Consider the following 26729-nt stretch of genomic DNA (forward strand, 5'->3'; position numbering starts at 1 on the left):
TAGGAGTCGTTATATGTGGCGTTTTCCTTTAATGGCAGTGCACTGACATTCAGGGAATGACATCATTGCGCTGTGAACACGCACGTCGTTAAATAACGAGAGGGGGAGACAGACTCGAGCGGAGAACGGCCGTCGTACTGCCGGAGCATCTCAGGGACTATTAACAGGGAGTGCAGTCGACGACTGAGCTAAGAGCTGGGGGTATGAGAGCCACCAGAATCCGCTTCCATCCTCCACTACCCGGGCTCTTGTTCGACTGACAACCATCGGATCAGAACCTTCACCAACCCAGCTCTCGGACGAACCTAATATCGGGTGAGTGCTGGGTCAGGGAACCGGAGAAACCAAGGGGGAAAAGGGGCCAGATTCGGCCGAATCAGACGCTCCTATTCACGGCTTCCAAGAGAGGGGGAGGGGGCGCGTAGTAGGGATCTGCACAGGCTTGTCCAGTGACATACATGGGTGCGGTTATAATATAAAATGTGACGAAGTATAATATTAAATATTATTAGCTTTCTTTATTTTATTTTTTACAGTATTAACGGGGCTACGCGTATCACGGTTCCGTTTACGTATTTATCCTAGCTTACTCTTAGCAGCTAACTCTTAACTAACGTAGCAGCTTAGCGCTGATGTTTTTCACTAACGTTACAAGAAACGTCCTCAAATTATACAGAAACACTCAATAAACACATAGTAAATACTCAGTAAATCTTAGCAATTTAAAAAAAAACGTAACTGAAACTACGGCAGATTTGTTGCTCTTGCCTATTCGCCACTGGCTTGCTACTTGTCAAATTGCAAACAGGAAAGAGAAATGTAGCGTTGCCGTTATAAAAAAAACAACAACAACATACATTTGTGTTGCAACTTTAGGCGATATTAACACACGCATTCAGCGTGGAGTCTGTAACACGCGAGTTGTTTGTGTAGTAGTGACAGCTGTCCGTGTGCGAGAGGCATAACGTTAGCTCTGTTCTTCGTGTGATTGTGAAATCTTTTGGCTCTGTTACAGTACTTGTTTTGTTTGTTTTAAAAGAGCGATAATCATTTCCAAGTATAGCACTTTTTTAAACATCCATCTAAACGATTACATGTACGGAAAACGCACGATAATTTAACTTCAGATTGAGGTCATTTTAGTGATATATTGTCTGTGTGTGTGATTTTTCAACCACAGTGTACAACATCCTCAGGACATCCTGTCTCAGCAGTCACCACTAAGACTCCCCCCAACCAGCAGATGTGTACTGTACCATCTTAACCAATCCACTCTCGTGTAGACGATTACTACCGTAATAGCACATGGTGTTTTTTCCAGTGCAGTGTGACAGGCTAAACCTCAAATCACAGACTCTTCACGTTACTGCAATAACTGCATTTGCTGTACTAAAGTCTGTCTTAGTCTTTTAGTAGCTCATGAGAAAATATCTCAAATAATATGGGTAGAGTCTTATATTTAGCGTCTTGTGCCACTGTTCCTATATGAAGTAATTAACCATTGGCACTTTCGTTGTACCCTTTAGGTGTAACCTTGTGTTAGTGTTCCTCCCTAAATCGGGAGACCTGGCTGCAGCACATGAGACATGAACTCTCACTCTTTAATGACCCAGATCCATCTGCCTCTATCACATCTCCTAGCAGGCTGTCCTCATCAGGTAGAGTTCATCAGGATATGTACGGCCTTTGTGATGCAGTTGCTGCTGATGAAAAGCAAGGTTCAGTTGATCCATGATGGTGATTCCTGGGTGTTTTTTAGAGCTTGTGTCTGCATTCCAGCAAAACTAATATGTGGAGTCATTTAAAGTTGGGATTTTATAAAGGTTCTTGAGATGGCAGATGCAACACAGGGATTGGTGAAGAAGATGCAGGGCGTTCTGTGCTTTGCAAACGTTCGGTTGGAAAGTTGAGGGTTGAAACTCGAAAGCGACAGCATTTTATAAACGAGCGTCAGTGTAATATGATGTTTTGTTGCAGTAGTGTTAAAGGGTGGCGACAGTAGAAATGTCCATGCTGATAAAGTCTGTGCAGCGCTTTGTGGAGTTCATCACACAGAATTGTGTGAGGGCCTTGACATAGATAAAGCCAGTCAGTGCTCCCTGGCTGCTCATGCCTCCACTCGCTTGGCAGTGCCAGCGCAGAACGGCAGAGAGCTTAGTCTTGCTTTTGCAATGGCTGCACAATGTGGCGTGGTGGAGCGAGCACTAAATAAGTGATGATCCTGCTCCGGCATCACGTGCAAATCAGCTCGACACACACGCACACAAACCCCCCCCCAAAAAAGCTGTTTCATTTTCTCGTGTGTGCCAAGTCCGTTGATTCTGTTTCACTCCACTTCCAAGTGGAAACTGGCATTTGTGCATGGCCTCTCTCTCTCTCTCTCTTTTTTTTTTTCCTGTTTTTCTTTCTCCTCCCTTCCATGTTTTTGCTGATCTCACTGCAGCCGCCTCTCTCTCACCCCTAGCTGCCCTACAAATCTGATCTTGTATTTCTGGGCACCAGACAGCTGTTTGCTGATCAAGTGGCCCTGTTTGGGCCACATTCTGTCTCAAAAACATGTGAACACTTGAGTGCTGAGGGATTGGTACACATCATGTGAGCAGTTGACTGACCCTTGAGGATAAATTCCCTCTTTCTGCCTTTAGGGGAAAGTTCAGGAAATGGTCATGATTATAGCTGAAGTGGTGAAAGAGGAGCGATGATGCTCAGTTTGTATGTTTGTTGCTTTATTTTAATATCTGTGTTTTCCCACTGTGACAGTGACAAGTTGGAAGCATGGAGCTGAGAGTTGGGAACAAGTACCGGCTCGGGCGAAAGATAGGGAGTGGTTCTTTTGGAGACATTTACCTCGGTAAGTTGAAGCATCCACTTTCTTTTTTCTTTTTTTTTTCTCCAGTTCTTAAACTCTTTACCCAGCTTTCTGCCCGGTGAGGTTCTTTCCACATTAGTGTGTGGAGAGCCTCTCTTTTCAAACTGTGCCATTCCTTTTTTTTCTTTTTCTTTTTCCTCCTTTATCCGGGCACTGAACTCAGATTTTCCTTTATGCTCATTCGTCTTTGGTCCTCGTACATGCAAAGGTGCAATTGTCTTGACTGCTGTGGGTATTTCTGCACGTGTCTCTTCAGGTGCCAACATCGCCACTGGTGAGGAGGTAGCCATCAAGCTGGAATGTGTGAAGACCAAACACCCACAGCTGCACATTGAAAGCAAGTTCTACAAGATGATGCAAGGAGGAGGTAAGAAATTAGAGCTTGGACATGCTTGTCAAGATTTTTCAACACATTCCTTCTTGAATTTATTGGCCAAGACGGCATAGGAGATGCAAATCCTATGATATCTGCTAAATGTGTAAAGTGAAGATGACGATAAATGTCCAACCAGCAGTGTGTGCGCCACGATTCAGGGGCTTTGTTCTGATTTGATGTGTCTTCACTAGTGGGCATTCCATCTATAAAGTGGTGTGGCGCAGAGGGAGACTACAATGTGATGGTGATGGAGCTGCTCGGCCCTAGTCTGGAGGACCTCTTCAATTTTTGCTCCCGCAAATTCAGCCTAAAGACTGTCCTGCTTTTGGCTGACCAGATGGTATGCTACGAACCTTTCAGTTAAAGTCAGGGATAATTTTGTGATATGTGTGTTTTGTAATATTGGCCTTTTTGTAGACTGTGCTGGCCTAGATGTTAGATTTTATTGGTGGCTCTCTCTCAAGCACAACTGATCTCACCTTTTGTTCCAGCTGAAGCTTCTCTTTATACATCCTCTGGCACATTTTGCCTTGTTTTCATATCAATGGAATGAGAAAGCCAAGATGTATTGAGGGCACTAAGGGTATGGCTGGCTTTTTAGATGGGATGAGAACACATTTTGTCTACATAGCTTTCATTGCTGGTTGCAGGGATTTTAAAAAAGCAAAAAAACAAAAAACAAACTCCACAGGAAGTGGTGACGCTCAGTCTGTTGTGGAGATCATTTACACCAGTAGCTCCAGTTAATAGATATTAATTGCATATGCTGGGCAGGAAGTCATAAAGTGTAAAGGACAGCCGGAAGGTGACATGCAGTCTCACGCTGGTTGTTATGACACATTCATAACAACCACAAATTGTGAAATTTTTGGATTCCAGAACTTTTTGTTTTTGCATATTTATATAGTGTTTTGATAGTATATACTCAGAAAAGAAATGGTCATGTGACAATAACTGTTTTTCTGAGTCGGGAAACTCCACACGGGCAGTGCTGAACTCATGGGATGTAAAATATAAGATGACCTGTCATGTCCCATTGTAACCTTTGTTTTTACCTAGAGGCTTTTTGTGCTGCTAACATTGTTTCACCACTCTCCCACCTTTCCTCTCCAGATAAGTCGCATTGAGTACATCCATTCCAAGAACTTCATCCATCGAGATGTAAAGCCTGACAACTTCCTGATGGGACTCGGCAAGAAAGGCAACTTGGTGTACATCATTGACTTTGGGCTGGCCAAGAAGTACCGTGATGCCCGCACACACCAGCACATTCCTTACCGGGAGAACAAGAACCTGACGGGCACAGCGCGCTATGCCTCCATCAACACACATCTTGGGATCGGTAAGACTTGGAGGAGACACGTGAGCCTAATTTGCCTGCATTTTAATGAAGGCTTTGGTGTGTTGGATATGAAACCATGGTGTTAAATTTTGCAGAGTACTGCTGTTATTGAGTTATTTAGACATAATCTGAAGCATTTATCTTCAGATTGTGATTAATGTTTCTTACTGATATAGTAGAGAGAGCTTCCCTTAAGCAGAAAGAACTGTATTAAGGTGCCATATGTTAGTTCAAGTTCAGAGATTTTCTGATGCACCAGATCTTTCCTTTTAAAATAATCAGTTATATGATTTAAACTGATACAGTCTCTCTGTAATGTTGTTCTTATGCTCGCTGTGGCCCCACAGTGTTTGTGGTCGTGCACCTCTCGAGTTTTGTAACCTAGCATGTTGCACTGCAGCCGCTGTAGTATGATCATGTTGATTTTCACTACTATTTTAATGATACTGAAGTACAGAAGCTCAGAGATGCACAGGAGCTGTGCAATAGTTTGAAAACTTGAGACTTTGGACAGTGTTCATTGTAAAAAGTTTTCAACAAAGTCCTTGTTTGCAGTTTAACAACTTCTCCCTTATGCTACGGGGCGATCGTCGCTCAAGAGTTGGGAGTTCACCTTGTAATCGGAAGGTTGCCGGTTCGAGCCCCGGCTTGGACAGTCTCAGGTCGTTGTGTCCTTGGGCAAGACACTTCACCCGTTGCCTACTGGTGGTGGTCAGAGGGCCCGGTGGCGCCAGTGTCCGGCAGCCTCGCCTCTGTCAGTGCGCCCCAGGGTGGCTGTGGCTACAATGTAGCTTGCCATCACCAGTGTGTGAATGTGTGGATGACTGGATGTGCAAAGCGCTTTGGGTCCTTGGGGACTAGTAAAGCGCTATATAAATACAGGCCATTTTTATGCTATCGTGGTGCTATCGTCTGAGTGGCGATACCTATTGTTCAACAGCTTCCTGTACCCTAATGGAGGGCAAATAGAAATAACTGTGTGATCATGACCAATGGAGACGATATACGTTAAAACGGGTTTATCCTTGTAAATATATTCATCTGCGTACACTTTTTGGTCAGACAGAAGGGAGAGAGGTTCTCACCCATGTGAGATGTGCGGCCATGCACCACTCCAAGATCCTAACTGCGTGCCGCTTAAAGCAGATGATGTATGCGACTACCGAATGTTGATTGGTTGACAAGTGGGCAGGAGTATAGTGTGGGGTGTGACAGTGGAGTTGATCAGGAACGGGAAAATGGCGCAAAAAAAAAAGTAAAAAATCTTTCAGTGTTTTGGTGTTCCTCTGTCCACACTTTAGTATTTTTTTATATATTTTTTTTTCATCTGTTTGCAGTTTATTTTGTGTGTGTGTGTGTGTGTGTGTGTGTGTGTGTGTGTGTGTGTGTCTTCATCTGACCACAGAGCTCACAGCAGGCAGGTGGGCAGGCTCCACAGTGGAGCTGACAGCAAGTGCACTCTCTCTGTCATAAGGTTTACATTTCATTGAACTGGTGTGACTGTGTTAATGAAGATGTGATCTCAGTAGCCTTAGACTTGTGACTCAAAGAAATCTCATCAGCTCCACAGCAGATGTAGAGATTTCATCTAAACATTACTTTAAATGTGATTCTTTAGAGCCACTCTATGGCACTCATCTCTTTTTAAACCCTCTAGCACATACCTGGATTTGTGGAATACTTGGAATCATACAAATTACTGTGATCTTTTCCCTTTCACCAAATCGTAACATGATTGAGTTAAAGCACCAAAAAAAATTTATGTTGTTTGAAGTTCTTCCTTGTGCTTAATATTTCTTCTGTGTAGAAATTTACTGACTCTAGCTCTGTTTTCTGTTTAGTGAAAAGTCCCTCTTATTCAGCCATTTAATTTTGGATGTGCCTCTTCGCTGCGGCATCGTTTTATCATCACTGTATCTGATATATATACAGGCTGTATGAAGGAAGAGTTATCTGGGACTGTGGGGATAGGGGGGAAGGGTTCACGTTGCTTTGTAATTTCATTCTGATGCTCTTTAAACAAATTTACAGGCCTTTTTGTAATGATTGTTATGATGACTAATGATCTTTCTCCCTCTCTCTCATGCGTTCTGTCTACAGAGCAGTCCAGACGTGATGACCTGGAGTCTCTTGGCTACGTCCTCATGTACTTCAACCTGGGATCACTCCCGTGGCAGGGCCTCAAGGCTGCCACAAAGAGACAGAAATATGAACGGATCAGCGAGAAGAAAATGTCCACACCCATTGAAGTTCTTTGCAAAGGATACCCATGTAAGTGAGGCTCACAGGGCGCCTCTGCGTACTACACATACCTCTGAAATTATTTTAAGATGTTGTATTGTATTTTCTCAGTATGAAATTGAATGCTAACAATTATCTAATCACACAAAGTTTACCGCTACAGTGAACTTTCTGTTCTACTCTCATTATTTTTATTTACCCTCTTACAGCTGAGTTCTCCACATACCTGAACTTTTGCCGCTCACTCCGTTTTGATGACAAACCAGACTACTCCTACCTTCGACAGCTCTTCAGGAATCTGTTCCACCGACAGGGCTTCTCTTACGATTATGTCTTTGACTGGAACATGCTCAAATTTGTAAGTTTATATCTACAGTTTCTAACTTGAACTTTGATTTGTATTTTCACCACATTATAATACGGCTACCTGTCAGTAGTTGGGCTTGAATGTGGCTTATCTCATCTAAAAGGGTGCCAGTCGGACAGCTGAGGATGGGGATAGGGAGAGGAGGACTGCGGATGAGAGAGATGAGCGGATCGGAGGAGTCCCTAGGGGGTCTGCATCGCGAGGCCTCCCTCCAGGTCCAAATCCTGGAGCTCCCAACAGAGTCAGGAACGGCCCTGAGCAAGCCATTTCTAACCCTGCCTCTCGGGTCCAGCAGTCTGGTGAGTTTTCAGCCAACTGCTGCATTACAAGAAAAAAAGAGGAAACAGAATAAGACGGACACCAGAGTATTTTTCTTTTTTCTTGAATATTTTTATCTAATCTAGGCGTTTTTTGTTTTTTTTTATTGTGTTTTAGGTAACACGTCACCACGTGCAATTTCTCGTGCAGAGCGAGAGAGGAAGGTGAGCATGCGGCTCCACCGTGGTGCTCCTGCCAACGTATCATCCTCTGACCTCACAGCCCGCCACGACCAATCGAGAATTTCTACGTCACAGGTGAGAAAAGGCCCTGGGGTTGATCAGGTAACCCACAAGGCTGGTGATGATAATAATTTGTTTTGCTTCTTTTTTTACCTCTACATTTTTATTCTTGAGCCCTACTAAAGTAGCTCTGTTTGATTCTTATACTGGGACTTTTTGCAACATCTGTGTTCATCCACAGTCTGTAATTAGCCATTTTAGTTCCGTTCGGTTAAAGATTTCTTCTTTTAGGCTTAGCTCTGGCATCATAAACCTCTAAGAGTAGATAGCAGAGTGTTTAAAGTAGTCTGAAGCTTGAGCTTTTGACTCAGGCCTGATTATTTAAATAATATATATAATGCCACTTTGTACAGCATTGATTCGTCTAAACTGGAGTCGCCAAACTTCGACATTGAGAGAGACATTTTAGCCCCTCCTACTTAACAACAGAAGAAAAAAAACGGCATACAAGGGTGACAGAAGGTTAGACTTTGGGGGTAGGACAGGCAGATAGATGACTGATGTAATTGAGAGAGGATAAATTAATACATGGTATGTAGGGCTGCAATATGTTTTTGTAACTGCAATACACTACAGGACGCTATGGTGTAGTATCGCCTATACTGTCTGCCAAGACTGCACTCAATACTAACGAAGAAGAACAGCAAGGACAGAACGAGATTTAAAAAAATACGAAAGCATTAACATTGTAATTAGCTTGCAAAGTTATCAGTGTTGTTTGAACTGTATCTAATGGGGTTAGGGTGTGTGTGTGTGTTTGTGTGTGTGTGTGTGTGTGGTGTGGGTGTGTGTGTGTGTGTGTGTGTGTGTGTGTGTGTGTGTGTGTGGTGTGTGTGTGTGTGTTTGTGTGTGTGTGTGTGAGTGTAGTGTGTGTGAAAGAGAACTGTAATTGCTGACTCTTTATCTTGAATCTGTACTGTCCTCTGCAGGTCAGCGTGCCATTTGAGCACATGGGAAAATAGAATTTTCCAGCTCTGCATGCAAGTAAAACTGACAGGTGAGGTGTAGCGTGGTTTTTGTTTTGTTTAGTTTTTTTAAATATTTGCTATTTATCTGTAAATTTCTTCTTTAATGACAATACATCTCTTGTTTCAGGGCTTCAAGGTATAGTTGTTGCTACAGTTTATTTTCCTTCATTCTTACTTTGTTCTAAGAAAAGATGATTGCAAATGGACACATGGGTCTTTGGAAAAGGACAGTAACTCTTTCAGGATCCAGGAAAATACACGAAGGTATCCAGCAATTTTTTTTTTTTCTTCTGCTTCTTCCTTCCTTCTCCATGAACTTTCTTTACTGAACCCTGGATTATCACTACCACAATACAAATGACAAAGCTGCACCTTGACAGTTGCTCATACCTGCCCTCCTCTTCCTCAAAACATTCCCTCAGCATTCTGAAAATGTGAAGAACTGTTGGCATCAAAGGAGCAGAAGGGTATCCGGGACATGCATGTGTTTAATCAAAGGTTGATTATAGGCTGACATTATTTTCCCCCAAAAAAATGTATTTTTCAATTTAGACACAGCAAAAACATCTTTTGATTTTCATAATGACATTGGAGTACTTTCCTGTTCTTAAAGGGGGCCTCTTATGCTCGTTTCCTGCTCCATATTTGAATTCTTTGAGCCTACTAATAGAAGTAGCTTTGCATGATTCACAGTTTATAATAATCCATGTTTGTCTTACACTGGGTCTTGCAGCCTCTTTGTTCATCTCTTCCTGGAACGGCTTCCCCCTCTAAGTCAACTTTTCTGTTTCTGCCAAACATAACAACTTTATTAGGATATCCCCTCTCTATGACATCACAAAGAGCCAAGACTAGAGAGAAACTGTCTGAAATTGGGCATTCAGAGCAGTCTGAAGCCAAAACATTTAGCTCATGGATTACTTATACAGGGAAACTACATACAGACTATGGAAGAAAATGAAGCATAATAGGTCCCCTTTACTGTTTGTTTTTAATAACCTCTTAAATATAAATAAATGGAGACATGTAGGTCAGGTGATAGAAGGCAAAATGAAGAGTAACTTTGAAAAAGGAATAGTAAGTGATGTTTTTAGCTGCTGTAATGTTTCTGGTGAAGTAGCATTTGGTGATTGCTTGTCCTTCATCCCTTTTGTGATTACTTGCTGCCCCTCAAAACGTAGCCATGGAAGTCTTCGCCACCCCTTACTTGCCTGTTTTGAATCTTTTTTTTCTTTTAAAAATGTTAGTGGAAATGGTAAAGAATGACAGTAGATGACAAAAAAATAAAGACAGAACTCTGAAGTCTTGAGGGAAGCTCCTCAGGAAATTTTCAGCAAACTGATTATATTCGACCAGAGACCACAGCTGCCCACTTTGGCTAACAAAAAGTGGCTGCAATTTTTATGATAGTTCTTAACATTACCTTTTTTATTCTTTTATTATTGAAGGTAATAGGGGGTACTGGGCAGGCTCCTTCAACATTTGGGATCACATTTCAGGGTGCGGTCTGGGAGGGGGGGCATCCAGTAATATACTATAACTATACTTTTTTTTTTTTTTTTTTTCCCCACACCCAAGTTTGTTTACTCCACTGTAAATATTTTTTTATTTCAATGTAAAGCCAAATGTGGTAATTTTTGTTTTAAAGTGTAAAGTAGAAAAATGGAAACTAACAACAGAAATAGGCATTTGAAGTTTGGGTATTTAAAATGCTAAATTGTGGGATGGATTACTGTTGCTGTGCCAGCTGGGTCATCCAACATTTTGTGTATGTGTGAAAGGAAGCGTGATACAGTGAATCCCTGCAAAGAAAAATAAATTCCCTTTGTCTTAGTTTGTATGCAGTTCTTTTTAAATAACTGTATTTATGTTAAACTGTCACTCATCATCCTGTAATTTATTGGACGTACCTTCTATGTTTTTTGAATGCCTTTGTTTCTCAGTTGTTCAAAGCCTGTCCACCTTCATCATTATTCAATACTTAGGGCTTTCAGTATCCTGCAAAAATAAAATGCCAATAGTGTGATGTCACCTTTTGGATTTTTTTTTTTTATTTTTTTTTTTTAACTTCCAGAAACCTTGACGATGTCATTAAGAAGAAAGCTTAACTGATGCAATTTGCAGGGATTTGTAAATAGCAGTGTACTGTGTGTAATTACCTTTGTACAGGCCACCATGACCCAGTGGCATTGTAACTGTTGGGTTGGGGATGGTATGGAGAATGAGCCTATTTGGGGGGGATTTCACTTTATGTATTGTGTACTGATATCATGTACAGTTCTTAAACACTCTTTATTTACAGTATTTGTGTATATTTTATGAAGTAATAAAAATTAATAACGTTGCTCACAATTTCTGACTTTTCATCATTTTGTTAGCGGGTGCTGGGTGTGGATAGAAAGTTGCGTTATGTTCAATGGCCAAGCACGGATAACGACAAAGGCGTGACTGCGCATGCGCTGAGCGGAGTCGCTGCTGTTGATACAGAGAACTGCTGCTGATGTGGGTGAAATAACGGCGTTAGTAGCCCATTAGCATTGGATTGGAAATGGCAAGCTAATACCAGTTATTTTCTCAGTTTACACCTCAGCGTCGTGTTTTATTTAAAGCTTTCTAAAACCGTGTTATACGTCTTTGGTTTGTCTCTACTGGAAGAAGTAACTGCTAAGTTTGTGTTAGGCTAGAAAAGGGCTCGCTAACACTGGTTAGCAGCTGAGGTCGGCGTCATTAAAGCTCAGCTGTCGACTCTTCCCGCAGAAGAAGGCAGTTTCCGGAATTGAAAGAAAGATGCAGTGATTACATACGTGGCTTTCCCTCGTTTGAATGCAATAGCTTGGCTCGGTAACTTTTTATACTCCCGAAAGGCTCGAGATTGGATTCGAGACGATGAGCTAAGTTGATGCCTGGATTCAAATCGGCGCACATCAAACAACTGCAGAGGAGGTAAGCAAAGCGGCAGCACGGAGTCATGAGCGCCGATCAGCGGCTGTAATTTTCCGCTTTTATTGTGTCTTTCCTAACACTCATAACAGAATGGCTCAAACACCTTGTCATAAATCAGCATTTGTGTGCTAACTGTTATCCCGCCTGAATTTTTCACCTGTCTGATATTGCATGTATAGCACGGCTGTGTGCACTAATACGAAGGGTTGAAAGCTGGGAAGCTTGACTTCTCGTCCTTTGTGTATTTTCTTTAATCTGCTCTTAACACTATAAAAATGACTTGTAACCACTGCTGAGTCCTGTTGTGTTCACTTCATCTGGCTGAACACAGCCTCGGTGCCCTGGTGTGTTACAGTATGTTTCAGACAGCTTTCCTGGCCTGAAGTCTTAATTCTTGTCACAAAGACTGCCTATTCGATTGATGTCGAAGTACAATGCATGTTTTGAAATCTTTCCCCGGGTGCAGTCAGTAGGACTGATGATCTGCCTTTCTGTCTTGTCTGTGGCCCACTGGGAACCAGCGAGGTGTTAGTGTAAGTGCAAGGTGCTGATCATCTCCATTGCGTATGCACAGCAGTGAGCACAGACTTTAATATGGATAATATGCAGATCATTTGTGTTTATTTTAACATGGCATGTTTTAACTGATTTACATACTATAAATAAAGTCATTTTCTAACTGTTTACTTACCAGAACATGGCAAAACCAAACATAACATTATCATTTTGGACATAGAAATTCAGCTGTTACCGGTAAATCAACGTGATCCTGATCACACTGAAACGTCTTTAATTACTCAAATAATAATATTTACTAGTACAACTAAAATCAATAATAATAATACTAATAGCAATATTCTACTTGTGTCTTTGTGGTGGTATTAAAAACAGGCAAAGCAAATTTATTTCTGGGTTTGTTTGTTTTTTGTTTGTTTGTTTTGTTTTCAACTAAAACATATTCTGGAGTGTGTGTGTGTGTGTGTGTGAAAGCGACACACTGGCTCATTCCCAGTTGCTGCATTGCCACAAGCTGATTTAGGCTTTGGCAAAGTGGCATGAGTCATCCATGACAACACTGTGCAATCACCCTATATTTAGCTGGTGTTTCAGGAGGCTTTGAAAGTCATTGTGAAATTAGTTTTCACTGCAAACTATTAGATTATTGCCTTCCTGAAAATCTGTGCCAAGACATTGACGTAGGTGGAGAGATGACGGTTGCAGGGAGATGTAATTTGATGATTGGGGGCGGGGGAGTGTAGCAGAGCATCTGTCTCGATGTGTGTGTGTGATGTTGTGAGTGCCGGTTTGGCCGGTCGCCTGTCTAGTTTTCACTTGTCCTCATCAGTCCTGTGTAATTATGAGATGAATGCCACTTCTGCAGCTCATAATTATGTCATTATGAGCTGCAGAAGTGGTGTACTCAGGCAGCTGTGTGGAGTTTGTGTGCTCCCCCTGTGCCTAAATTGGTTATAGGTGTGAATGAGAGCATGGATGTGTCTGGCCATGTGATGGGCCTGTTCAGGATGCACAGCCTGGATACCCTCCAGCCCCCAGGATTCTGAGGCTGTTCCATTAGCTTTGTGGAATAGAAACTTCAGAACACCTTTATCCATTTTCCTAATGTGCATTTGCGTGCAGTTGTTTCCTTTAATTTCTACTGCTTTCAGCTTTCACCAACCACATGCAGCCACAGGCATGATCGTGTTAGTTCTGCGTTTTTTGACTAATTTGTGCAAAGGTGTTTCACTACTCTCATGAGATATGTTTGTGCATAGTGCTATTTCTAGCTGCACTCCACTTCATTCTGCCCAGAGCAGAGCACCGGGAACAAGAAGAGGAGAAACTGGGTCACCAGATCTTACGGATCTGTCACTGTGTGATTTAGGGATTTTTCAGCCCTCTGCTCCATGTCTTGATGTGTGTGTTTTTTGCCCGTTTTCACCAGTGCCTCCTCACCCGCCTACCTTGTGCTTCCTCTTTTCACTCCTTCCATTTGATCTGGCTTCATATGTCTGCCAGCCGTGCAGTGTCATTTGCACTTTTTTGTGCACTGTCCTACTTTGCTCTGCTCTTTATCTTTTGCTGTTTTCTCGTTCCAGCTTCGGCAGATATTGGCATGAGATTTAGGTCGTTGGCCGCACGAGCCCACTGAGATGCATTTACACATCAAGAGTGTTTTATTCAGGCTTTACAAACTGGAACATGTTCTGTTGATTGATGCATGCTATTAAAAATGTCGAGGGTAAATTAAGTGTGATACAAGAAGCATATTTGTTGATGAAGTGTCCTTTCTTCATTCAGATGAGTCAGCTTTGGTGGCGAGTCAAGCGGCTGTCAGAGAGGTTGGAGAATGACTCTCCTAGCGGCCTCACCCTGGGGTCCCCAGCCACTACAGCCCCACAAGGATCCAACACATCATGGGTGCCTAAAACCCCAGTGGTAACACCAGATGAGCCAATTTTCCTCATGACCTCCACTGCCCAAACTATATCAGGGTTTTTTGTTTGGACAGCTCTTCTGATCACATGCCACCAGGTAAGCAGAGTGGTTAAATGGTCAGCGGGTTTAAATGAAATGTTCCACTAACAGCTACCTGTGAGAGGGTAAACTGTGATCTAAGAGGTTAAATAATAATAATTACAGGGTTTTGAGAGTTCTTTCTACAGTCCACGGTATTTGGGAACCTGTTGACTATGTGGTGGTTTCACTAAAGGAATAACCAGGTTATGCTTTTTATTTGGTCAAAATATGTCACTAGGCAAAACTCAAGTGCACTCTTTGCTAACATGTTGTTAATGGTTTCATTCAATGTGGTTACATCTGTTTTCCCGTCTTTGCCCATAGCACTTACCCAAAACATTGATCTCAATGTCAGTGTTTTGGGTAAGTGACTCAAAACCCAAATTTGAATCATGATCATGATTGTTTGATTTTATTTAGACTTAATTAAAGGTTGGTTGACTCTTTATGTGGATGTTCACACACCAAGCACATGTAGTGTTATGTGCTTCATATGAGGAAATATTCTTCTTCCAAATATTATGGAATTTTCTGTCTGCAAATTTTTTTTGTTTTTGATGTGAAGGTGATAAATAACATCCCATTCCCATGAATTGGCTACACTGTGTTTGTGAAGAAGTTAAATAAGTACTTATTCTCATCTACAATCTGCTTTCTAAAGGCTCCTACACATGGTGAGATTTCAGCAACCTTACAGGTTCATTGCAAGCCAAATTGTGCCACGTGGATCTAATTTGTTGTTGTTTGGAAAACAAGTTTGATGCATCTAGGCTGTATACTGACAATTCCTGCTGAAATGTGGACTGACACAGACAGCTAAACCTACTCTGCTGTTTGTTACCATGCCCAGTTGTGTTAGCTGCAGGAGACATCATACGAAAAAAGCTCCCATTGCCACAGCTCAGAAATATTTACTTCTTTATGGCTTTAATTCCACTGACTTGCGGGGAGCAGGGAGACAGTCATCCTAAATTGCTGACATTGAGTTTTGTCTTAGTCTAGTGTCTTTAGTCACCGAGCCACATTTAAATCTTTAAAGCAGCCTTTAGGAGCCAGGTTTAAGATGGCTGCAAGCATTAAACATTAGAAACAAGTAATACGAATACATGTCTTTGTGTTTTCTTTGGGGCTGGCAGTAGTACGATTACATAAGTGCAGTGAAACAGAGATGGGCAAAACAACATGCTATAAATTTTCCTTGCAGGCTGTAAAAACTTGGAATATTCTAGTTTGTGGCAACCTTGAGCGCGAACACACGAGAGTGCCAAGTTTGATTGACTGAATTTAATCCGACCCTCTTAAATTTATCCAGCTTGGGACAATTTACGATGGCTGTATGGCAAGACCTCAGCAGTACTAAAAGCCTGTGGAGTGCTGTGTGCGAGCACTGCAGAGAACTGCAATTCATGGAATAAGAGCAGTTTACCTTGTCTGGTTTCTTTGTTTGTCAGCCCTCATGTTACACTGAAGCATTCAGGTAACATCCCTTTTATGTAAGGGGGATCTATTGTACCTCGAGGCATAGTTGAATGATTTCTCTTCCATTGTTTGCCGATGCTCTTCACACACTCGGTTAAAGAATAGCCTTGTGTCGCTCTGGCAACAGGTGCTCCTGGCTTGAGTATAACACCGTACAGGAGCAGGAGATGTGTGTGCTGAAAGTAGGGTCACCTAGCAACGATTGCCTGTGAGTGCACTGTCTGGCCTGGTGTGTTGTCCCCCCCTCCCCTTTCAATGTTTGTTATTTTACCAGAGGTGTGTCTGTTTACAGGCCAGGAAAGGTGATAGGTGTGGACATTGTGTAAGTGGAAAAGAGCCACAGGGCGCAGACAGAGGTGCTGGTGACAGCAGCCCACCCTGTCCTTCCTGCCATCTGCTTCTCTGAAAAGGAGTGATAAAAGCTCAGTATCAGTTACCCCCATCAAGCACACACTCACAACACACACCCTGCAAACTCACTCTATTCCAGTATCAGACTCTGGCAAGTGTATACTGACTGCACACATGCAGGTTTCATGAGGTAGCCATTACTTTGGGCCACCCTGATTACCTAGCACATTTTGAACTGTGGTTTTGCAGTGAGAAAACTGATCCATGTTGATCTCATGTTGTGCTTTTAGTTGTTTTTTGTTTCTTTGTTGTTGTTTTTTAATGTGACAACTACTAACCCATTTTTTTTTTTCAGTTACAATTTTTGGCTTCAATTATTGTAAAAACAAGAAAATCAAGATAAAACAATTATTGGGTCACATTTCATTTTTGCATTGACGCTTTTATTTGGTCAGTACCAGCACGCCCTTTTCCATGACACTGATAGCTTTTGTCTCACTCTATGTGCAGGCCCCAAACACGCTCCCTGCCAGACTTTACCATGTTTTAGTTTAGGTCCTATTTTTTTTTTTTAAACTAAACTTTAAATAAAGTTTAGGAAATTTAATCATTATATAGGCAAGTTTAAATACAGTATGTTTGCATTTTAAAAATTAGAAATATTACGTGGTACATTAGGTTGTTGGTGGAAACCTGATACCATTTTCCTTCTTTGTTTATGCAGCCCATACATAGCATGTCAACAGGGTTTTTCATTATCTCTGTTTTTATAGGTGTAGATGCTCTCATGAGCAGGTTTAAATTTACTGACCATTTTGTTCGGTACACGTTGCTAATACCTGGTTGGACCTGCTTTTGCCGTCAGAATTACCTGAATTCTTCATGGCATTGATTTTTAGCAGAGATTTTGGTCAACATTGACATGACATCACACAATTGGTGCAGATTTGTCAGCTCCACATCCATGATGTGAATTTTACATTTCACCACATCCCAAAGGAGCTCTATTTGATTGAAATCTGGTGACTGTGGAGACCATTTCAGTACAGTGATCTTATCATGTTCACGAAACCATTTTGAGATGATTCGAGCTTTGCAACGTGGTGCGTTATCCTGCTGGAAGCAGTCATTAAAAGATCGATACACTGTAGGCTTTCACCTTTAAATGATGCGCAGTTGGTGGTCCAAAGTATGTCAAGAAAATAACCCTGAATACCTTTACACCACCACCACCAGCCTTAAACTTTGATACAAGGCAGGATAGATCCATCCATGTTGTGTGGACCTACTATCTGAATGTTGCATCAGATCAAGCATTGTTTTTCCAATTTGCTCTAGCTCATCAAGGTCGACCGTATTGTGCCTTGGCTGTAACAAGTAGTTATTTGAGTTACTGTTGTGTTCCAATCAGCTGAAAGTAACCTGATCATTCTTCTCGGTCTTCTCTGACATTAACAGGGCATTTTCACAGGATGTTTTCTCTTTTTCAGACCATTCTCTGTAAACCCTACAGATGGTTGTGTGGGAAAATCCCAATAGATCAGCACTTTGTGAAATACTCAGCCCATCTGGCCTTAACAACCATGCTAAGTTTAAAGTCACATAATTTACATTTCTTCTTCGTTCTCATGCTCAATTCGAGCTTCAGCAACTAGCTAACTTCAGTAACTAACCAAATGGGTGGTGAGTGTAGATACACCTTTGCCAGTGCTGCACAATATTTACTTGCTCGTTTAATTTTGTCTTTAAGTTATGGAGGCTTTTTCCAGCATATGGAGCTCCTTGTTAGATGATGGTGTCTTTTATAGAAGCAGTTTAATCTTAGATTTCTAAATAAAGGACTTTATATGTTTAGATGAACTTATGTTTCTCTAACCTCTTTTTCTTTTTCAGATCTACATGCACCTACGTTACTACAGCTCTCCAAACGAGCAGCGGCACATAGTTAGGATCCTCTTCATAGTTCCCATCTATGCCTTTGACTCCTGGCTCAGCCTGCTTTTCTTCACCAACGAGGAGTATTACGTGTACTTCGACACAGTCCGAGACTGCTATGAAGGTGAGTGGACAAAGTAACAGAGTCAAATTAAATACACTAGCCTATTATGTTGCACGCAGGAATATACGCTGCCACATGTGCCATCACAGTATGGTCAGCATTTAACACAACAATGAGAGTAAGTGTGAGGGTGTAAGAATTTATGTGCTGTGCCCACTAACAGAGGGCCTTTACAGTGTGTTCATTTACAAAGGTTGCCATCTTTGTTCTCATGTCTCCATGGCCTGTTGGGATTGCAGGGAGGGGGGACAGGTATCCTAGCAACTGAGTGGAAAAAGAGCAAATGCTTGAGAAGGCATCTCACTTCTAAGCAGATAAATCATGATGTATCCCACCATTATTCAAAGTGGGCCCGCTGTGCTTTTTGGTATTTTCTGTCATTTATAGTATATTGTTGGTAACTAGTAGTGGATGCTTATAATAAACATGAACAGAGTTTTAGGTTAGGATGTCGGTGTACGTACACGTAACCCCAGTGAGACAGAAGCTCAGATTTCAAACTGCTCTAAGGACTCCTTGTCAGTTTTTTTTTGTACCCTTGGCTCTGTATGATGACATTGTGATCTAGGCACAGAAGCCCCACCCACCTACTGTTCAAACCTTAGGTTTACGTGGAGAAGCCATTCAAAAGAATGTTAGCTTCTTCGTATGTTCTTGTTTCAGAGTTAAAACACACTGTATCTGTAATTATGCAGTACTGAAAAACCCAGGACCCAATTGTCGTCCATGTGCTGCAATCACAGGCTTACTTTTAAGCTCAGCAGCTTTCAACTGTAAAGAGAGCTGAGGCAGCAGGGAGCCTGGGTCTGTGGATTACCCTTAGATTAGCCGACGAACACCTGGGCCAGCAGGAAAACTGCGATCACTGTGCAGCCCAGTCAGTTTTTCTAAATTGCGTGTTACTCCTCAGCAAAATAGAAAGTAAACCACTGACCACCGCACAGAATATGATGCAACTGCCCTATATGCTTTGTTGAGATTTTTCTAAAAATATTTAGATTTTTAAAGAATAATGGATATTAAATCCAGGAGAATGTTTTTACATTTTTGATATCAGATAATGATGAATTACACAATGGTCTACATATATAACTGTAAATTGTTTGGGGTTTTTTTTTTTTTTTTTTTTTTTTCTGGCAAAAAAACTGTTCTCTCACAGACACTGGTGAACCGTTCACTTCTTTAAAGTGTGTCATAGTCAGAGTAACGCGTTACTGTAATCCGATTACTTTTTTCAAGTAACGAGTAAAGTAAGGGATTACTATTGCAAAAACGGTAATTAGATTACCGTTACTTTCCCGTAGGAACGCTGCGTTACTGCGTTACTAAAACCGTGATTTTTTTTGCGAGAATGTCTCATGACAGTGACGTAAGCGAGTGCGACGTTCGTGACAACAGCTGTGTGCAGATCAACAATGGATCATATATCGAGTGCGGGAGAGAGTATGAGCGTGCAGCGTTTAAAGCGTGGAAGTACTGACCTTACTTTGAGTTTGATTCCATAAAAAGTGACAAAAACATTAGCGTCCGTTGTGCGTGGGAAGAAAACTTCTTTTTACAGCAAAAAAACCCCTAAACTTCCAAGCAAGCACCGAGTGCGCAACGATGTAATGGGAAATTCACAGAGAAACTCGCGGATTCTTCAACTGACCGCGGCACACCTGCACCAGGGCAAACCTCCGCCTACCCCACTCCTGCTTTACAGGTGAAAATAGAGCAACAGGACCGCTGAGTCTTTGACTTTATTTATTTTCTGCTGTGTTTTACTTGCATCTATTTGAAAGAGTGAGTGTAAACACAAAAAAATATTTTATTTTATGTGCTGGAATGTGCAGAAAATAGGTTTAAATATTAAACAAATTTCTTCCAGTCAGAGAATGTTGCATATAATTAAATTTTTGCTTGATGCATAAAGTTAAAAGATTAAAACTAATAAAACAAGTTTTAAAAAGAGACTTTTCCATTTGATTACATTTTGTATGATGGATTATGCAGAAAAAGTAGAATTGGGCTGAAAGATCTATCGCTTTATCACCTATTCAGGTTGTAAATCGTGTTTTTAAAAAGTAACTAAGTAACTAAGTAATTAATTACTTTTGAAAATAAGTAATCAGTAAAGTAACGGGATTACTTTTTGGGGAAGTAATCAGTAATTAGTTACTGATTACTTTTTTCAAGTAACTTGACCAACACTGCTCTCAGTAAGCGTTTACTGTCACAAGCTTTTACTGTTGCAGGGTGTTTTTTGCTGCATAGAAGAATTACTGTGCCTGGATGCGCAGTCAAAGGCTCGTTCTGTGTTTGCTAGTCATTCATAAGACTACTGATAAGTTTCACTTCCTGTCTAGAAATGGCAGTCTCAGCAGTTCTGAAATAGAGTCAGCAAAATCTAACTGTTACTATTAGAGTTACACCGAGTTATTAAAGCATAGTAATTCCTTTACTAGTGTGATAGATGGACTGATTCTTATATCTCAGAGTGCTTTACAACTTGCCTCGTTCAAGTACTTTTTTCTATGTCTTTCCTGTGTAAGTGTTTTCTACCTAACATTCTCACACAATCATACTCTGCTGGATAACAAATTGGGGTTAGTAGTATGTTGCCCGTGCAGACTGGAGCAGCAACCACCAACCTTCTGATTAGTAGGTGAGCTGCTCTACCGCCTGAGCTCTACCACTGTGTGTTGATCACATTGTATATCTGTCATTTCAGTGTATTGTTTTTTTTAGCTTGTTTGCTTAGTTTTTGGAGTTCTAAATCCTGCAAGATTATGAAGGTTGCGGTTTCTCTTCCTGTCATATCACTGATATGCAGTTCCTTAGTTTGATGACGCAGTTTCTCATTTGTGCTTTCTGATGCAGCTTAACTCCAGTTAAAAAAATTTTTTTTAAATCTGGCAATTGTTTTCCAGATGCAGACAGCCACTTTGGAAAACTGTAACCTTTTCTCTGTGTCATCCTCTCCAGCTTTTGTCATCTACAACTTCCTGAGTTTGTGTTACGAGTATCTGGGAGGAGAGAGCGCCATAATGGCTGAAATCAGAGGGAAACCCATCGAGTAAGTCTGATTCCTTTTCATAGTATAATTGCCCATATAATTGGTTACTTCAGTTGTTTCATGTTAAGTGTGTGTGTGTGTGTGTGTGTGTGTGTGTGTGTGTGTGTGTGTGTGTGTGTGTCGTGTGTGTGTGTGTGTGTGTGTGTATTTTTTAACTTGTATATCACTTTAGGTCAAGCTGTATGTATGGGACATGCTGTCTGTGGGGCAGGACCTACTCCATTGGCTTCCTCAGGTTTTGCAAACAGGTATGAGTGTTTTAGTTTGGGTGGAGGTTTAGGTTGTACTGACTCTGTTTGAGTGTTGTAGTGTCCACTGTGACAGACAAGTATTAATACATGTTTTCTCCATTTACTAAAAATGTAACGTGTTCGTAAGCATACCCAAAATATCTACTTGCAAATATTTTAAGCTTGAATGACTGTAGGTATCACACATCACCAACTGTTATGTCTTTCACTTCTGTGCAGGCAACTCTCCAGTTCTGCGTGGTAAAACCACTGATGGCAGTGATCACTGTCATCCTTCAGGCCTTTGGGAAATACAGAGATGGAGACTTCAAGTATGTTTCCACAGCACTGTCAACCAGAGCATCAGCATCTTAGTGTTTAGCTTTAGTTGAAATGACTGTTTGATTTTGCATTTATATAATCTTTCTTTTTTTTCTGTCTCCTCCAGTGTGGCTAGTGGCTACTTGTATATCACAATTATCTACAACATCTCTGTGAGTCTGTCCCTCTACGCTCTCTTCCTCTTCTACTTTGCCACACGTGAGCTGCTCGTCCCGTATAACCCAGTGCTCAAGTTCTTCATGGTCAAGTCAGTCATCTTTCTCTCCTTCTGGCAGGGTAAGTGTGTGTGTATTAACTTTATACATCCTCTCTTAATTCACCTTGGAAGTAGATTGTTATACACAACTGGAAACCTAGCAAAGGTGACCAATGTAAACTCAGACTTGAAGAGTTGCGAGTTGGAACAAGGAAGACTGCTCATTCTAGTCACTATACTGTAGATACTGTAGAAACAGTCCCAGTGAGAGGTGATCTCTTCAGTCCCCGGCTCCCTAGCCTAGGCTGTATATAACAGATGGATATAGCCACTGGTTCTCTTACATTTTGAAGCCTTGATTCTTGCATCATTGCTGTTGCCGCTGTGCTTTTGCCAGAATGGACAATTTTGGATGATGTGGTGGAGTGCAAATTTTTCATCTAACCCTACCAAGCTTGGTTAGACTCCATGAAGGGTTCATAACCAACACAGATACCTGCTATTTTGTGCTAAAAACAACCCACCAAAACTGGAGCACAGAATTCTTTGATGGGTTGTTTGAAGAATTAATCACAGAGGAAACTACAATATATGTCATATAAGGAACTGCAACCTCAAACATAGTGACTTTAATTAATGGAAAAGAACCCCAGTAGACAGCTGCTCATTTTGTGTCTCAGCATTCACTAATCGGTGTGGCTCTGGCGCTAACATTGAAAGAGTTTTTACTGTTTAAAGCAACCTGTCTGTTAGCTTTACAGACCAAAAAGGTTTTTTGTGCCAGGTCCAAATATGTTTATTTTAGTGCCAGTTTTGGGCATTTCCATGCACAGATTCAAATGTTGCTGAACTCTCATGGAGTAATACATCAGTGTTTTGATTTATGTTTTCATATCTTATCTTTGTATATTTCAGGGATGTTGCTGGCCATCCTGGAGAAGTGTGGCGCTATCCCCCAGATCAACTCTGCTGATTTCTCTGTGGGGGAAGGAACAGTTGCTGCTGGCTACCAAAACTTCATCATCTGCATTGAGATGTTCTTTGCTGCTATTGCTTTGCGCCATGCTTTTACTTACAAGGTCTACATGGACAAAAGGCTGGATTCATATGGTAAGCGGCATGTTTATGTGTGTGCGTTGATGTCTGGTTGTAGTAGAGAGTGAAATGTTCAAAGAGCAACTAACAGTATTATAGTATAGTTATTATGTGATTAACAGAGGGTTCTTGATGAAGTCTTTCAAAGCTAATCTGACCTCACTCTTTGTGTCCCTTCCTCTTTACTTTGATTCCTATCTTCAACAATCTGTTTATTTTTGAGTTGTTCTCTTTTCATCTGCCCTCTTTTCTATTCTTTTATTTTCATCTTGACCTTCTTGTGTTTCTTATCTCTTTCTCTCCTTTTCCTCCTCCTTCACTCTGCGGCACTCAAGGCTCATTTCCTATCTATGGACAGTACGGTACGTCTGATGTTAGCTATGTTTTGTCTGTATGTGACTCAGTTGTTTATGTTAAAATGGAATTTGATGTCTTTTTTTTTCTCCTTGATTGTGGTTTAAAAAAAATATTGCATTTCCATCGCTTGTGTTATGTGTTTCAGTTCAGTGTTTCATTTTCAGCATTGTATAGAAAATACAGATATTTATGTTTCCATTAGATTTTGAAATGATGGATATTTCGCTGTGTTGTTTTGTGTTCTTTCATTTATTTTGCAGTCAGCTAATTCCACCTTCCCACTTTGTTCAGTCTGTGGTCCTACCCTTGTCGTAAACCCTTGCCTTGATAATAAGTATGCCAGATGGAGGGATAATATTTATCTTAATATATTTTATACTCTTTGCAACAATGCTTAGGTTTATTTGGACAATCCAGCTGGCAGTTGGGATGGAAACTTAGTTTCTTTCCTTTTTCGCTCATGTATTGCTTCCATTCAGTGTCTCTTTTTAATATTTACCACCTTCCCATCACACCTCCAGGTCGCTGTGCCCCAATGAAGAGCATTTCCAGCAGCCTGAAGGAGACGATGAATCCAGGAGACATGGTCCAGGACGCCATCCACAACTTCTCCCCAGCTTATCAGCAGTACACCCAGCAGTCTACGTTAGAGCGAAGTGGAGGGCCACCGCTCTCCCGCAGCCACAGTAACATCAGCACCCGCGGGGACAATGAAAAGACCCTTCTACTCAGCTCTGATGATGAGTTCTGAGACTCAAACACACACTCAGAGGCTAACCCTTACTCCTGTAGCCCTTCTCAAGTTTTTAGCAGCCACGGAAGAATCGGATCTTTTTCCCCCGACCTCAACATGGAAGTTCAGGCTGTGGTTCTGGTTATTTCACATTTAGATAACAGTGAAAGATCAGATTTATGTCACATAGTTGCCAGATTGCTGAAACCGAGGCAGGGCAGAGTTCTTTCTAAGGAAAAAGGAAATGTTTGCTACAGCACGGAAATGAGGAGCGTGAAAAGAATGTAGATGTTACAAATAAAGTGAGGGAGGAGTGAGGTTGATTCTTTAACTGTCCAAGCTATTATTTGTGTTGTTTTAGTTGTGATTTTAGGCCATCGCTGAAAGAAATGCATTTTTTGTATTCACCCGTGGAAAATGGATTCGTACAGATAACCGTGCCTGCATTATACCATCTTAGTCCTGCACTAATGACACTATGGCATTAAAAAAGTTAGATATGAGCTGGAGAAAATAAGTGCCATTTTCTTCTGAGACACGGGGCCTCTTTATTCTTTACTCTTTACACTGATTCATAATCAATATCAATATTCCTCCTCACCTCTCTGCTAGCGCTCTCGCTCTTTGTAATTATATATTGCCAAATAGCACCCTTTGCTCCAAATAACAAGACACTGTCTTAAAGTTTAGGTTTGTTGTTTTTTTTCAAGTGACCTTTGAATTGCAGGGGTTATTTTTAATATATGACTTCAATGACAAATAAATATTTTATCTAAATGTTGTTTAAGCTCGAAGGTGTATGTTATTGTTATCCTAGAAATTTTATGAGTTTACTGTGGATGTCATCATTATGTAATGTAATGGCATTCCAGCTGTTGGCCAGACTCTATATTGTTTGCGGAGAAGCACGGTAACAGCTGTAGGAGAGATTTTTAGCGTAGGCAGGAGGACTGACGGAAGGACAACGCCCACACAGATTACAGATTACTGCTGGAGCAGCACTTTCCTGCATAGTCGGCCCAGCTGTGATGCGCCCTGGATTGTGATCTCATAATTAATGGCATTACGTGCTGCACAGATCGGCCCTGCCTCTGCTGGTGTCATTTGTAATGGCATCACTACGACAGCAGCGGCAAATAAGTCACGTTGTTAGCCGCTACAGATAGAGAATGCGAAGATATGCTGGTGAAAACAAGGCTTTAAATCAGATTGAAATCACATTTGTACTTGAATATATTGAGCATTTTAAAATTGGTGGTCAGTACATTTACAGGGACACGAAAAGTGACTAAACTCCTTCGGACTGGCCAGAAATCCTCTGGTTGGCATTATGTTTTCTTTTTCCAAAAGATGGCTGGAACTGTTTAAGTTATGCATTCATATTTTATCCAATTATGTTTAATATGCGTTTACACAGTGGCTGGTATGAAACTTGCATGTGGTTTGTGGCTCTAAATGTTTGAATGGCAGAGCACAGCTGTATAAAAGCTGAGATTCTGTTTACGTTGAGTGTATATTGATTTAACAGACTGGAGTTAGTGACTGCGGGTCGACACACAGTACATCACAGCCCAACCTTTTGTGAGAAAAGGAGTCAAACCAGCCAAAGTGATGTGTGCGTTTTCAGTTTGTCCTAATGAGAAAATCATATTCGGTCAATAGAAGGTGGGTGAAAGTGTTTGGATTCCATCTGTGACCCACATCCCATCCAGCCGCCTCCTGCCCCAGTGACCGCATCACTTGTGTATCTTTCTACTAAACCTGCATTGCTTCAGTTAAAATCAAGGTCGAGTGTGTTTGTTCTGAGCATTTCATACTTGAGCATTTTCTTCAAAACACTGTCAGATCATAGTTTTGCAAAGCTTATTGTATTTTAATCCAGAAAATACTATATCCAAATGGAAGGAACGCTGTAAATAAAGTCAAACTTAGTGCTGCAAAACCTTTATGACGACGACTGGGACGCCATTGCTTGGTATAGTACTCTGTTTGAATATATTTGTGTTTTAATGGTTTCATTTCATATATACTCCTGTTTTATTTTTAATTTTGTGTTGTATGATATTTTTTTGTTTGTATATTGGTAATATGACATGTTTTGATGCTATATCGATTTGTGTTGATGTTTCAAAAAGAAATAAAAGATGAATAGTAAAATAAAAAGACATTTCTGGCAGTTTTTGCAGGCTTGTAGACTCCATCGTTGTCATTAGCAGAATATTAGAACCCCTGCAAACACCATTGACAGAAAGATGATTGTTCAAGTAATGTGTTGGACAGTTTTTGTTTTTTTACTCAACTTTTGGTATTTAGTAGTTATGCCCCCCTCCCTCTCTTTCTCAGACCATTCTCTGTAAACCCTAGAGACGGTGATGTGGGAAAAACTTAATATTTCACTATTTTCTGATATACTCAGATTAGCCCGACTGGAAGCAACAACCATGTCATCTTCCAAGTCACTTAAATTGCCTTCAATTCTAAAGCTCTGTTTGTAGTTCAGCGGCTCATCTTGATGCCCTGTTTGTTTTAAGGAGCAGCTGACCACGTGAACTGGCCAGTGAGTGTATTGCATTAAGTTTCCAAAGCTGTTTAATAAATGGCCAAGTAAGTAAACAGACGTACGCGTGCCATGAATATGTCACT

At 41.1% G+C, this 26729-nt stretch overlaps 2 protein-coding genes across 3 annotated transcripts; both read left to right on the forward strand.

The window, feature by feature from the left end:
* Positions 1 to 91: 91 nt before the first annotated feature.
* On the forward strand, positions 92 to 9011 carry LOC102303699 (casein kinase I). Its single transcript, XM_005940713.3, has 11 exons — positions 92 to 315; positions 2761 to 2851; positions 3126 to 3236; positions 3437 to 3585; positions 4359 to 4587; positions 6688 to 6858; positions 7038 to 7186; positions 7299 to 7494; positions 7631 to 7770; positions 8685 to 8752; positions 8851 to 9011. Exons 2-10 carry the CDS (start codon positions 2776 to 2778, stop codon positions 8715 to 8717), a joined length of 1254 nt encoding a protein of 417 aa, XP_005940775.1. The 5' UTR covers positions 92 to 315; positions 2761 to 2775; the 3' UTR covers positions 8718 to 8752; positions 8851 to 9011.
* Positions 9012 to 11190: 2179 nt separating this feature from the next.
* Positions 11191 to 26261, forward strand: LOC102293617 (transmembrane protein 184B). Of its 2 annotated transcripts, XM_042220218.1 has the most exons (10): positions 11191 to 11666; positions 13968 to 14201; positions 17910 to 18075; positions 21043 to 21133; positions 21306 to 21381; positions 21604 to 21695; positions 21812 to 21981; positions 22817 to 23011; positions 23332 to 23358; positions 23875 to 26261. In XM_042220218.1, the coding sequence occupies exons 2-10, from the start codon at positions 13968 to 13970 to the stop codon at positions 24102 to 24104; spliced, it is 1281 nt and encodes a 426-aa protein (XP_042076152.1). In that variant the 5' UTR covers positions 11191 to 11666; the 3' UTR covers positions 24105 to 26261. The 2 variants fall into 2 exon arrangements, with proteins under 2 accessions (XP_042076152.1, XP_042076154.1); XM_042220220.1 differs by lacking the exon at positions 23332 to 23358.
* Positions 26262 to 26729: the final 468 nt, after the last annotated feature.

Source organism: Haplochromis burtoni, unplaced genomic scaffold, assembly GCF_018398535.1.
Source record: "Haplochromis burtoni strain Fernald_Lab_line unplaced genomic scaffold, NCSU_Asbu1 Contig_45, whole genome shotgun sequence".
In the NCBI taxonomy this organism is placed as follows: Eukaryota; Metazoa; Chordata; class Actinopteri; order Cichliformes; family Cichlidae; genus Haplochromis; species Haplochromis burtoni.